The following is a 13,623-nucleotide window of genomic DNA, read 5'->3' on the forward strand; positions in this document are numbered from 1 at the left end:
AGCAATAATCCAGTAAAAACTCAAATTTGAGCTCTCAATTACCTTTTAAGTCAAACTGTGCTTTGTTTTATCATTTAACCATGGTAAAAGAATAGCAAGGATTTGGATCCAACTCCAAATTGAACATTTAGTTGTACAGTATGATGAGCATCTGTAAAGTTCTGACCAAAACTTAATCTTGATTGCCTCTGTTTATCATCCCTAATCAGAGTTAGTTTGTTTATTCATTATTTGTATCATTTTTTTCTTGTCTGCATCAAGAGACTTTTTGACAGCAGAAGACAAGGAGGGGGTGTTCAATGCCGATCACTTTCCGTTGTGGTACAAGAGAGCAGCAGAGCAAGTTCCTGGAACCTTTATTTATTCTCTGCCTTTCAACTCAGGTTCGTTTTTTATTTGTTTTGATTTTATTTTCCTTTTAGTTAAGGGGTATTTCAGGATAAGTTTTCAATTAGTTTTTAATGCATAAAGTAATTGGCAATTATTCACAAAACTCTTAGTTTATCTTTAAAAAAAACCAAACCACCTTAGTCATTTCTGTTTTTTCTTATTTATTTATCCTGATTTCATTATTTTCTATGGCTTTTATCCGAGTTTGGCCTTCCTCTTTTATTAATTCTATTCTATTTGCATTTAGACTTGGCTGATTGCTGATGGTTGAAATAAGATATGTCACTGAAAGGATCGCCTCTTTCTGTGGTGACTTTTCCCAGAACCCATCGTTTCATAAAGAAAGGCAGTAAAGCATTAGCATCTTGGGCATATTCAGCTAAACAGTTTCGCCAAATAATGCTCTGTCCTTCAAAGAAAGAATGTGTTCTCATCTGTTCTCAGCCTCAGGCTTTCCATTAATGCCAGCTAATACAAGTGATCTGAAAGCCACTTATTTTCTTGCCTGACTTGCCTCAGATGCCCCCAGCTTTTTCAGAGGATTATGGTAGCTGGAGCAATTACACAACAGTCAGATATATTTGTTAACTGTTAGTCCCTCATTAGCCTGAAATCATAGAAACCTATCTGTTATGACCAAAATGTTAACCTTTTGTGTCTGTGATATCTTTTTTTCTCTGGTCCAATATTTGTTCCCTGTGTGTGTGGTTTAGGTTCAGAAAACAGGAGTGTTGTACTGGCCAGTACTGCCATTCAGCTTTTGGATGAGAGGAAATCCCCCATAGCTGCGGGTAAGTGGAAATTCAAGTGCTTCTTTCTCCATGTCTCTCTTATACAAACACTCTTCTACACTTACAGAGACTGCAGTATTTTCTTCCTCACACTGCTGGGCTTTATAATCCTAGTCTACAGATGTCCAACTCCCTTACTTATTTTACTCTTTTTGTCAAGTTGAAGGACTTGAAGGCCCACATGTTCAGATGTTTTATGTGAACATTTGCATCTGCTGAACTGCACTACACAGTATATATCTATATAGTGCAGCGACACAAACACATATCAGTATATATAATTAAGTAAACATTGTGCATTTTCTGTCTGTATTAAGTTTTTTGTGGTGAGCAAAGTACAATGTGAATAAGAACCTCCACACATATGCAGTGCAAAACTAAAGAAACTATGATTTAATTTAGAAGTTTATCACGCAACACTGCATGAATGTATTCTTAATATGGGGCCTTTGATGATGGATTTTAATCTTTTTTTTTCTGCAAAAGAATTTTTAAACAGCTTAATTTTGTTTTTTTAGAAAATAAATCACATTCTGGTTTGAGTTGCAATTTCATATAGACTTTCTCCAATTTCCAAAGCTTAAGATGTTAAACTGTACAGAGGAATAAATCCTTACATATTACAAAATTGATACATCTCTGAATGACCATTCATTTTCTTCCACCTGTCAATCAGGGCCATTTCCTTTTAAGCTCTTCTCCGAAAATGTTTTTTATAGGTATAGGTCCATCTTGAAGCATTAAACAATGTGTAGTTGTCCACTTGAACACACATGCTGTCTTTTTGGAGAAAGGTTTAACGAAAAAGTAAAACAAAAATTGAGCAATTTTTTGTTATTTATCAAGTTAATGATCACCAAAAGACAACAAAACTGGTTTCAAAATGGTTAAAGCAGAATAGCATCTACCTCTGGGAATTTCTCAGATAACACTCCCTTAAATTGGATAGGGTTGTGTATCCCCAGGCCTGTTGCAATTTCCCTTTTTCATTATACATTTTTCTTATAATAGGGTTAACAAGGTGATTCACAATTATCACAATTTTCTTGTTTTGTAACCAGTCAGCTGCAAAAATATATATAATATGATGTCTGTGCTACTCATTCAGTGACAATTATTTCAGTTAGAGTGAGAAAAATCACACTAATTAAAAGTAAAAAAAAAGTTGTCAATTTCTTGTCAAAAAAATAGTTATATGATACTGTTATTCCAACCTAAAAAATACATTTTTGAATCAGTTATTAAACCCTAAAATTAATATGATATTGGTGTTAATAATAAACTAAACTGCTGTTAATAATAAACTCTAAAATACTGACTATTGTCCATTTTCACAATGGTGGAACATAAAGAGGAACATAAATATTCCTTCGCTCGATTAGGGTCATACATTTACAGTAGATGACTCTTATAAGCAACCTTTTGCCTCTGCAACATATAATCCTTCTTATGGTTGAAATACAGGTGCTGGTCATAAAATTAGAATATCATGAAAAAGTAGATTGATTTCAGTAATTCCATTTAAAAAGTGAAACTTGTATATTATATTCATACATTACATACAAACTCATATATTTCAGATGTTTATTTTGTTTAATTTTGATGATTACAAATGACAACAAATGAAAATCTCAAATTCATCATATCAGAAAATTAGAATATTGTGAAAAGGTTCAAAATTGATGGCCCCTGGTGCCACACTCTAATCAGCTAATTAACTCAAACCACCTGCAAAAGCCTTTAAATGGTCTTTCAGTCTAATTCTATAGGCTACACAATCATGGGGAAGACTGCTGACTTGACAGTTGTCCAAAAGACGACCATCGACACCTTGCACAAGGAGGGCAAGACACAAAAGGTCATCGCTAAAGAGGCTGGCTGTTCACAGAGCTCAGTGTCCAAGCACATTAATAGAGAGGCGAAGGGAAGGAAAAGATGTGGTCGAAAAAAGTGTACAAGCAAGAGAGATAACCGCACCCTGGAGAGGATTGTGAAACAAAACCCATTCAAAAATGTGGGGGAGATTCACAAAGAGTGGACTGCAGCTGGAGTGAGTGCTTCAAGAACCACCACACACAGACGTATGAAAGACATGGGTTTCTGCTGTCGCATTCCTTGTGTCAAGCCACTCTTGAACCACAGACAGCGTCAGAAGCGTCTTGCCTGGGCTAAAGAGAAACAGGACTGGACTGCTGGTGAGTGGTCCAAAGTCATGTTCTCTGATGAAAGTAAATTTTGCATTTCCTTTGGAAATCAAGGTCCCAGAGTCTGGAGGAAAAGAAGGGAGGCACTTCATCCACGTTGCTTGAAGTCCAGTGTAAAGTTTCCACAGTCAGTGATGGTTTGGGGTGCCATGTCATCTGCTGGTGTTGGTCCATTGTGTTTTCTGAGGTCCAGGGTCAACGCAGCCACATACCAGGAAGTTTTAGAGCACTTCATGCTTCCTGCAGCTGACCAACTTTTTGGAGATGCAGATTTCATTTTCCAACAGGACTTGGCACCTGCACACAGTGCCAAAGCTACCAGTACCTGGTTGAAGGACCATGGTATCCCTGTTCTTAATTGGCCAGCAAACTCTCCTGACCTTAACCCCATAGAAAATCTATGGGGTATTGTGAAGAAGAAGATGCAATACACCAGACCCAACAATTCAGAAGAGCTAAAAGCCACTATTAGAGCAACCTGGGCTATCATAACACCTGAGCAGTGCCACAGACTGATCGACTCCATGCCACGCCGCATTGCTGCAGTAATACAGGCCAAAGGAGGCCCAACTAAATACTGAGTGCTGTACATGCTCATACTTTTCATGTTCATACTTTTCAGTTGGCCAACATTTCTATAAATCCTTTGTTTTTATTGGTCTTCAGTAATATTCTAATTTTCTGATATGATGAATTTGAGATTTTCATTTGTTGTCATTTGTAATCATCAAAATTAAACAAAATAAACATCTGAAATATATGAGTTTGTATGTAATGTATGAATATAATATACAAGTTTCACTTTTTAAATGGAATTACTGAAATCAATCTACTTTTTCATGATATTCTAATTTTATGACCAGCACCTGTATTTTCCGTTTGGACAATCTGATGCTTACAATCTCTTTAAAACTCCTACAATTTCTATTACAGAATCAGTACAGAGGTATTAAAACAGGGGATTACTTTAGGCTGATTTTCACAAAGCATCTTGAAATGGTTACTGTGTGTCAACTGCTAAGGTCAAGCAGAATTACTGGAACTTTTCTGAAACAGAGGGAAGAAATGATGATTGAAACAAAGAGGAGGATGACCTTGTTGGTATAAAAGATAAAATAACAGAAGAAGCTTAAAAAAAATATTTCATGGTGTCTGGATATGTTGACTTGAAAACAGTGCATTGTGGGTAGTCTCTGCCTGGGGGAAACCACTGGAGCAGAAGGACAACGATGGGAGAGTCTGTGATGTGCTACTGCACACACACACACACCCAGTATGTGTTTGTGCATGAGTATGCATTAGATTTTGAGCAGAGTGGTGCACAAGCAGCCCACGTTTTGCACCAGCCCACATTATAATTTGACCCTGTTCATTTCATCACTGTTCATTCAACATAATACAATCCTTTTGAGCAGCAAAACAAATGACTAATCAGTCAGAAGGATTAAGCAGGAACCTATTGTGATGTACAGTAATGATCATCATGCTTGTCCTATCTGGATATGTCTGTAAGGATGATTTTATATAAGAGCATCAGATGGGAGGCGAGATGTAGGCTAGAATGCAAATTTAGCGTAAGCCGGTTAGGGCCAGTTTTCACTGCCCCGCGCTCCACTGAGCTGCAGACTTGTGAATACGCCAACACGCTAACTTAACAGGACAGGCCGATGACGTCACGTACCACTGGCCCTGCAGACATCACTGGAGTAACAATGTTGCTGTGCATGTCCATAGATACTCTTTTACACCAGCATGTCAGTTTGTGTGTGTCAGTGTTTGTGGTCACATCCCATGCCACGTGCAGCAAAACTGCTACCATGAAATTCACAGAACCATCTGACTTTGATCAAGCATGAAAACCCAAGGCATCTGTGTACCTCAGTGTGCCACTAAGGTACATCAAGTACATTAATCCTTTTAATTATATAAATGTTCTCTGTCACACTATATATGCAAAAAAAAACATATGAGGATGAAAGCTGAAACCATCAAACAGGGAAATTTGTTTCTGTTGCTTGATTAGATGAGTTATTAATAAAATAACATTGTCATATATGAGATAGTTCTCTTAAAACTATCACAATATCCCAGGTTAGAAAAAAAAGTAATTAAAGACTACATCTTTTTTGTCAAGAAACTTAACAGGCAAATTAAAATCTACATTTTCCTAAGATTTTAGTGAGGTCAACTTAAAATAGCAAACGTTTTACTTTTTTTAATTATTACTATTATTTATTTTTGGTACTTTTTAATTTTTTTTTTTACCAACATAAAAATTTAGTTGTTTGGTTTGTTGTTTTTTGGTTCAGTTAGTCCTTTCCGCATGTTGGTTGGCTGAACATTTTTTACATTGCACTTGATAGTCTTTACATTATGATTACTTGTATGACAGCAGCAAAAGTACCGCTTTGTCACTCAAACAAACTTAAAGATTGGTATATTTTTACATAAACGGTTCTACCTTTTAGATTTTACAATGATAGTTTTTAAAACAGGGGAAGATCTCGGTAGCAGTCAGTAATGTATTAGCTGTAAATAAAGAAAGGAACCTTATGCCAGTCTAAAAGGAAGCAGCTGCCATCTTAAGATAACTTTAGTTTATCTTATAATCCTTTGTATGCAGCTAACTTTTTCCACCTTTAATCTGTATGACCCAACTAATGAAACAAAAAATCTTTTCTAAGCAGCAGAAATAAACAAGAAAGCTAAAGTAGCATTTTTCCATTGGTGTAAACACACTCAACTAATACTTGCTTGATGTATCTTTTGAATTTATTTCAGCATGTAGTTTTCTTGGCCATTTTCCTATTTGGATCATGTTAAATCACTCCTAACAACTACTTTCTGTAGCTTGCATGTTTAATTAGTAGGGAGATGAATTTCACTTAAACTAATTTTCCAAATTTAGAGTAGATTATCAAAATGTATATATATACTTTATTATTTATAATAAAAAAATATAATTTATTAAAAATTACCAGCAGGCTGTGCACTGCACTTGCCTTCTACTACACTGATAATAATCTCACAGTGAGATGATATCTTTCAGCTAGAGGCAAAATAACAGTTGCCAACAATAAAAAAAAAACAGAACCTCACTTCAAAATATTTGATCTAGGTTTTTACATTTGCCTTGCTTTGACACTAACTTTGGCCTGCCATAAAGAGCTTTTTTTGTCAGCTAAATACCTGTAACACATGCAAGACATATTTTTCATATAGATTTTATCAAAATACTTCAAACTGCAGGTTGCTATATAACTAGTTCATAGGAAAATAAATCATATTTCATTTTCACTCGCACGGACACAGACCTTTTCAAATTGACTGCAAGTATTTATACATCAATTGAGAACAATGTTTTCTTTATTATATATCATACATACTGAAGGACAGTTTTACCATTGTGTAATTAGTATTTTGTCACAAAAATGACTGATCTTAAAAAAATCAGCACTTGCATGTATAAGCATGACCCTCACAGAATTTTCTTTTATTAAGAACTGAAAAAAAATCATAAGACATACAAAAAGGCTGAGTCCCAGCTATTTTCTTTTTAGTTTGTTTCATTATTGCTGCAATAAATTTCTCATTTTTACTTGAGTTTCCAGAAAATATTCTCTCCAAAAATATATTTCTTTCACAAACCTTTAAGCATTTAGGCACAGACTCTTAAATTTGCTGTTTTCTGATAAATCTTTCTCTGAACACACATGTACAAGCACACACACTTCCTCGAGCACAAGTTAGACTCACAGACTTATTGTTTTCAATTGCAGATTACTAATACAAATAAAAAAAGACACAACATATAACAGCTGCCTAATATGGATTACTGAGAGTCAAAAACAGACTGAAAATGATGAGCAATGACAAAAATAAATAAAATCTATAATTCATTCTACCAATACCAAAGCTTTATGTTACGAATACCTACAAGTACACACATAGAAATATATATTAGATGCTTTTGATATGCTTTTTTTCCCAGACAAAACAAAAAATGTATATTTTTGAATTCACATTTGAATTCAGCCTTTGAAATCTGCTTAAAGTGGAAGATACTCTTCTTAGTGCATAGTCAAATACCTGTTAAATATCGCTACCCCACTCTCAATATTAGGTAAACTTTTTGTTAAAAAAAATGAAAAAAATCTCACTTTTTACACATATGTGCAAACCCGAACATGGCAACCAGAGATAGTTAGGTTAAAGGGAAGAAGTTTACAGTCGAGGGAAAATATTACCAGCTCTTAAGCAATAGCATTCTCCAGTGGTTCCTTTTCGTCTGCTGTAGCATGATCGGCCCCCTGCGCTGCAGCCAGCTCCTCATTTTTCTTTAACTCACGCTGATATTTGGCCATGATTGCCGCATAGGCACACCCATACACTGCTGCAGCCAGCATCATCAAACACACAATCCCACACACTACACCTGTGATGATCACCGTGGCAATTGCATGGCGCAGGTTGACAGGGCGGTGCCTCTGTTTAGTTTCACACTCCGCCATGCCCCCTCCCCCTCCTCCCCCTCCACCAACACCAAAACCCTCACCTATCGCCATGGGGACATGAAGAGAGTGGCTGGAGGGATGGGCATGGTTGCCATGGATGTGGCCTCTCAGTAGCTTCTCTGACTCTAGATGGTGTATGTTGGCAAACAGGTAATGGTAACTTGTAGTCATACATGCATGAAACAGCTGATATGGGATTTTCTGCAAGTCTTTGTCCTTCATTTCCTCTGGTTGAGTGCAGAGAACTTCATCCACAACTCCTCCTTGAGAGCAGAGATATGGAGAAAGAGAGAATCAAGACATAAGTTTAATGTAAACTTGTTTTTTCTCCTCAGAAAATATTGCACAATTTAAATTCAGTTTATGGTGAAAATAGAATTTATAGTCACCCTAACTTAGCCAAGACTGGTTCATCTTTTCAAATGTTTAATCTATAGTGAATAAGCAGCATTAGTATGTGTTAAATGTGTAAAACCTGAAATTATCTGTAATTGGGATCAAAAGAACCAAATAAATTGGGTCTTCCTGAATGTTAAAGCAATAGTTCATTAGCCTCTACTGTCTTCCTTCAGATCCGGTATCTTGTAATGCACACTTCCAAATTTGTCAACTTGATTACCCACTAGCCTTGTATCTATGTGCCTACTTAAATATGGGTTCATTGTTTTTTTTTGCACTAATTCGAATTTTCATCTGGGAGAAAACATTTATGTCAGAGTATCTTGGAGATGTAGGCGGATCATCTAACTCCATGAATGCTTTGCCTTCACTACACAGTGGTAATTTTGTTATCCAATGCCCATTGTATTGGCCTAGCGTAGAAGATTATATGGCTTCATGATGCTCACATTCTCTCATCGAGAAAGCCATAGTGTTTAAAAGATTCTCCTTTGTACACAAAGTACCTAGTGAAATAAAATGTAGCTGTAAATTCAGTGTTTTCTTACCAAATCATAATACAATACATGCCTGTAAATGTATTAAAATCCTGTTATACTAAAAAAACAGTATTTAAAGAATACAAGATATCTGTGCTTCTACTACAACACATTACTGATTGTAGTACACAAATGAATCAATACACAATCATCTATGACAAATATAGGCTACATTGATTTTGTCCAAATTTGAAAACTTGAGTTAATTTCTAGGTGAGAGAAGCACTGTATATATACACCATTGAAGTGATCTTGTTTGTTTTTATAAAATACACACTGTTTCTAGCTTACTATTTTTAGAATATGTGGTTGTCTCAAAATGATAAACCAAGAAAAAATACATTCCTCAGTAGTTAGGATGCAAACCCAATGGAGAAAGACCCTCAGCAGTTGAGTTGATAAAAGTAATTCATCTGATATCTTTAGGACATTCGATCTTCCGCTAAATGAAATACCGTTTGGCTGATGTCAAAAATCTCATATTTTACATGTATGTATTTAACAGCAGTGCCACCATGGCAAGACTAACATAACAATGAACTAATGGTCTAACCTTTAAAGAGGTAGGTCTCCAGCCACAGTTTGAGGCCAATGAGCTGGCAATCACACCTCCAGAAGTTGCCTCTTAGTGTGAGGCTGTCCAGGTGGGTCATGGCATCCAACAATGAGCGATCCAGTCTTGTTAGCCTGTTGTTTGCTAACCCCAGGTAGCTGAGGTTTTTCAGACTGTCCCCCATGGCTCCTGGCAAGCCCCACAGGCTATCACAAGACATGATATTAAAAAAATGGGGAACCGGCTTGTGAGTTTCTGGTCTGAACTAACTGAATCCAAAATACATTAAAATGATCATGACACAATCAATTATAGTCATATAAATATTTCACAGAAGAGCTGGATGAAAAACAGTTTAGACTTAAACTTGGCTGTTCGTTTTTCTTTTTCATGCATTTTAACAACAATTGTAATATCGTTTGCATGTTTTCCCTGTTTGAAAAGACAGGATTTTGCATATCCTTAACATTTTTGCTCTGTAATAAAAATCTTTATCTGGTTCACTTTTGCACTTGTACTTATCTTTGGTATACATCTAAAATGTAGCAGCAGGATTAATGTTTATTGTAAAAGCTTACTTTATAAACCATTTGTCATATGGTACTTAGATTTATGATAGCAGATCCACTTAAAAAAGACTAAAGGTTTTCACAATGAACACAATTTGGTTAAGAACAATATATATTGCTGAGAGGTATTGTGTAAGTTTTTAACTTGCAGCATTCCCTATAATTCATTTCTGTCCAATTATGTAGGAAAAACTTCATTTTTTGTTTCCTTTTAAGTTTTCTAGTGTTGTCTGTTATTTGTTTTATGTTTGTATGTGTCACAATCTCTGGAAGATTTTAAGCCTCCATACTTAACCTGTTGTTTGAGAGGTCAAGGTGGGAAAGAGTGCGTATAGGTCCAAACAGCCTTTTGTCAAGCTCTCTGATGCTGTTGTATGCGAGGTTGAGGTGCTGCAATGTCCTCAGACCAAGCAGAGCAGTCGGTGATATGGCTGTTATAGAGTTATTAGACAGATCAAGAATGCGGACAAGAGGTATTTCCTTGAAAGCAACTGAGCTCAGCCCTCTGATACGGTTATCTTGGAGGTACAGTTCCTGTGTAGCTGGATGCAGTAGCCGAGGGATGTCATAGAGGCCCCGTCCCCGACAGTCCACCACCTTGCTGTTGCTAGTGCAGCTGCACTCCTTTGGACAGGCATGTGACAAAGGAAGGGAGGATAGGAGGGCAAACACCAAAACTAATGTAGAGACACAGGAAAGAGATATTATAGCATCAGGTGGAATTGCTGTTGCTTTTTATATTAATGCCAAAAACATACAGCCTTAAACTTTTATGGAGCATTTATTTATCAATATCATTTATTTATATCGTCTCAGTTTGATTGCCGTCAGTCACTAGTAATGATACATTTTATCTAAAGCACCTTTCTGGAAACCCAAGGACATGAGATAACAAAACGATGGATGGATGGATGGATGGATGGATGGATGGATGGATGGATGGATGGATGGATGGATGGATGGATGGATGGATTGTTCTAACGTAACTGAATAGATCACAATAGATTCAGTGTCATCTTTACATGTATTGCATTCTTTTTGCTTTATTCCACTGATTTTAGTTTCTGCTTGAGCAGATGTGAAATTAAACTTATTGTCAATGTGCACGACTACTTCTCTGCAATAACACCTCCTTTTCCACCCCCTTATACAGCGACCCCTGGTGACTTTTCCAAACCTTCATAACCCCTCACCCACACACAAATCTATACACAGCACATATTGGGTGTCTGATTCCCTTTGAGATAACTTCACATGTCCATTCCTTCTGGAACATAACTGTAGTATTTATAGCACTGGCTTGACTAGCTGGAGGCTCAATGAAATAAAGCTCTATCCCAGGCCTATGACTATAGCTTCCACACAACAGATCTTGCACTGGTAGTCAAGCTGTGCCTGTGTACCATATTTATTTTCATAAATACAAATATTTAATAAGATTTTCATCTAGCTAATACAATTTCTGTACATGGAAATCAGTTTTTACCTTAAATACAGCTCTAATTTGTGTATGTTGATGTCTTTTGTTAGCGTTGCAGTTCAATTGTTAGTTCTTATGAAATCTCTAAATCTCTTCAGAGGTCAATGCTTTTTCTACTTACATATTATAAAACAGAGTTCTCGTGCTGACATATTTAATTTGTAATTCAGCAGTCATGTCTCTGTAGTTGAGCCTTTACCATTTGATCTAACCTCAGTACTCAGTTTATATAATATAATATATTGATACATATAGTTGGGGTTTCTGGTGGTTGGGAAACTTGGCCATGTCAGTGGCTCTTTTTTAATGTGCTCTAGCATGCTTTAAAATTCACATACCAATGCAAGCAATAAAGCATGTTAAACTCTCAACAGTGTCCAATTATGTTTTAATTGCTGGCATGAATTTTTATTTTACTCCAAAATTATTTCACAGCCACTAGAAATTATTTGGAAACCCTCCTGGGGTTGTGACCCCAAGCTGAGGAATGAATGGCTTAGATTACATCTACTAAATCATAGTCTACTCCTTTAAGCACATGAGGTTATGAAACCAGCTATTTTTGTGGGATTTAAATTATGTCATTGGTTCAACAATATATGGGAATAATCACTTCAATATCTATCTTGGTTACCTCAGCGACGAGAATTGGGGACTTCGTGTCAGGATATTTAATTGGTTGGTCATTGTTTTTACTTGCTGATTAAAGCATGTGAAAGAAACAATTCTACACGTAAACATGAGCACTATTACAGCAGTTACGAAATTTCGGTCAGCACAATTTTCTTTGCTCTGTTTTGTCCCTTCAAGATGATGCCTATACAAAGAAGTTTGCAATGACATGCCCAAATATCCCCGAGCAAGTGCAGCTCTGAATAAGCTCCACTGTCAACAATGTCAGAGACTGCAACATTCAAAAAGGGTCAACGCTGTCTTGATATGAAGAGGTTAATGTAAAAATATTATTGTAATTTCTCACTGAAGTAATTTCTAAAACCTGATTGATGCCTAACTACTTTAAGAATTTACACATCCAAACAAACCAGAAATGGAGCTCCTACCTCTCATTTTCTGTCAGTTGTCTTTGGGCCGCGTTGCATTCAGGGTTCTCTTAGCTCCCTTTTTGTTTGGCTGTGAGCGTCACTGGTGTAGGGTCCATTTGCCGTCATCTAGGCTGAGATTGTCTGGTCCCAGATTTCATTCGTTTTGTCTGGTCAATGGGTAGAAATTAGAGGGAAAAAATAGTAGCAGCAGAAACCAGTGATGCCCTCAGGTTCCTGAGCGGTGCCTGCGAGGGCATGAAACCCCATCAGAGCAGGCAGATCAGAGCACAAGCTCACAGTCAGCCAGTCTGGGAATCACTGGAGTTCAGAGCTTGTTGTCTCTCTCCACTCTCTCTCTTTCTCTATCTCTCTTACTCTCTATCTCTCTGTGTTGCTCTCTTACTATCTCTCAACTTCTCATTTGGCTTCCTGTATTTTTTTTATTTTTCAAACTGTTTGCCATATTAACGTTGACTGAATGTACAAATTTGACAGAATTTTTAAAATCTTTTGATTTGACACAGAATTAAAACTCTGTCTACTATTTGTTTTGCTCACCCCCCCCACCCCCATCCCCACCCACACAGTTGCACACACACCCCTCCCTTTATTCCCAGTTGCATTGGTGTATATGATTGTGTGTCATCTCCCTCTGGACAGCTGTGCCTCTTAAATCAAAGCACAAACACATCCACCAACATTCATGCTACACTACCTAATGCTCTAGCAAGAACTAAAGAAGACAAAATTAGAAATAGATTGCATAGAGAGAAAAAAAAACCTAATGCACATAAAATAAACAATGCCTATTATGTGACATGCTCTGATAATATTATGCAAAGCCCGTGGGCAGAGGGGCTGGCAGAAAACGCCCTCAGCACAGCAACTCGGATTGCTCAAATGCACACATTCATGCTCGCTCACAGCCCAACGTTAAGAGCCTGTAATAAACTACTAGGATTTTTTTTTTACCTTTCTTTGCTCTTTAAAGATTGCCTTTTAAGCTAATGTGGATGAATCCTTACTAATGTTAATTACTTTAAGCTTTAAGAGTTCTCTGGCTGTTGGATATTTACTCTTTCATTAATTCAGATTCAGATCTATTCCTGCGCATATTATTAGATTAATTTGTGCCTTAATT

At 36.6% G+C, this 13,623-nt stretch overlaps 2 protein-coding genes across 3 annotated transcripts in view; one reads left to right on the forward strand and one right to left on the reverse strand.

Annotated features, from left to right (window-relative positions):
* The window catches only part of cacna2d3a (calcium channel, voltage-dependent, alpha 2/delta subunit 3a), a 168,215-nt gene that overhangs the window by 125,235 nt on the left and 29,357 nt on the right, over window positions 1-13,623 (forward strand). For both annotated transcript variants that reach the window (XM_038286306.1, XM_038286305.1), the window contains 2 exons: window positions 262-383; window positions 1,104-1,181. In XM_038286306.1, coding sequence (XP_038142234.1) covers window positions 262-383; window positions 1,104-1,181 — 200 coding nt within the window. The remainder of the gene's footprint in view (window positions 1-261; window positions 384-1,103; window positions 1,182-13,623) is intronic.
* Window positions 6,734-12,819, reverse strand: LOC119784319 (leucine-rich repeat and transmembrane domain-containing protein 1). Its single transcript, XM_038286307.1, has 4 exons — window positions 12,501-12,819; window positions 10,255-10,636; window positions 9,391-9,596; window positions 6,734-8,162 (listed from the first exon to the last, which is right to left on the reverse strand). The coding sequence occupies exons 1-4, from the start codon at window positions 12,505-12,507 to the stop codon at window positions 7,639-7,641; spliced, it is 1,119 nt and encodes a 372-aa protein (XP_038142235.1). The 5' UTR covers window positions 12,508-12,819; the 3' UTR covers window positions 6,734-7,638.

This window comes from Cyprinodon tularosa, unplaced genomic scaffold (genome assembly GCF_016077235.1).
Source record: "Cyprinodon tularosa strain WSP-4 unplaced genomic scaffold, ASM1607723v1 ctg223, whole genome shotgun sequence".
NCBI lineage: Eukaryota > Metazoa > Chordata > Actinopteri > Cyprinodontiformes > Cyprinodontidae > Cyprinodon > Cyprinodon tularosa.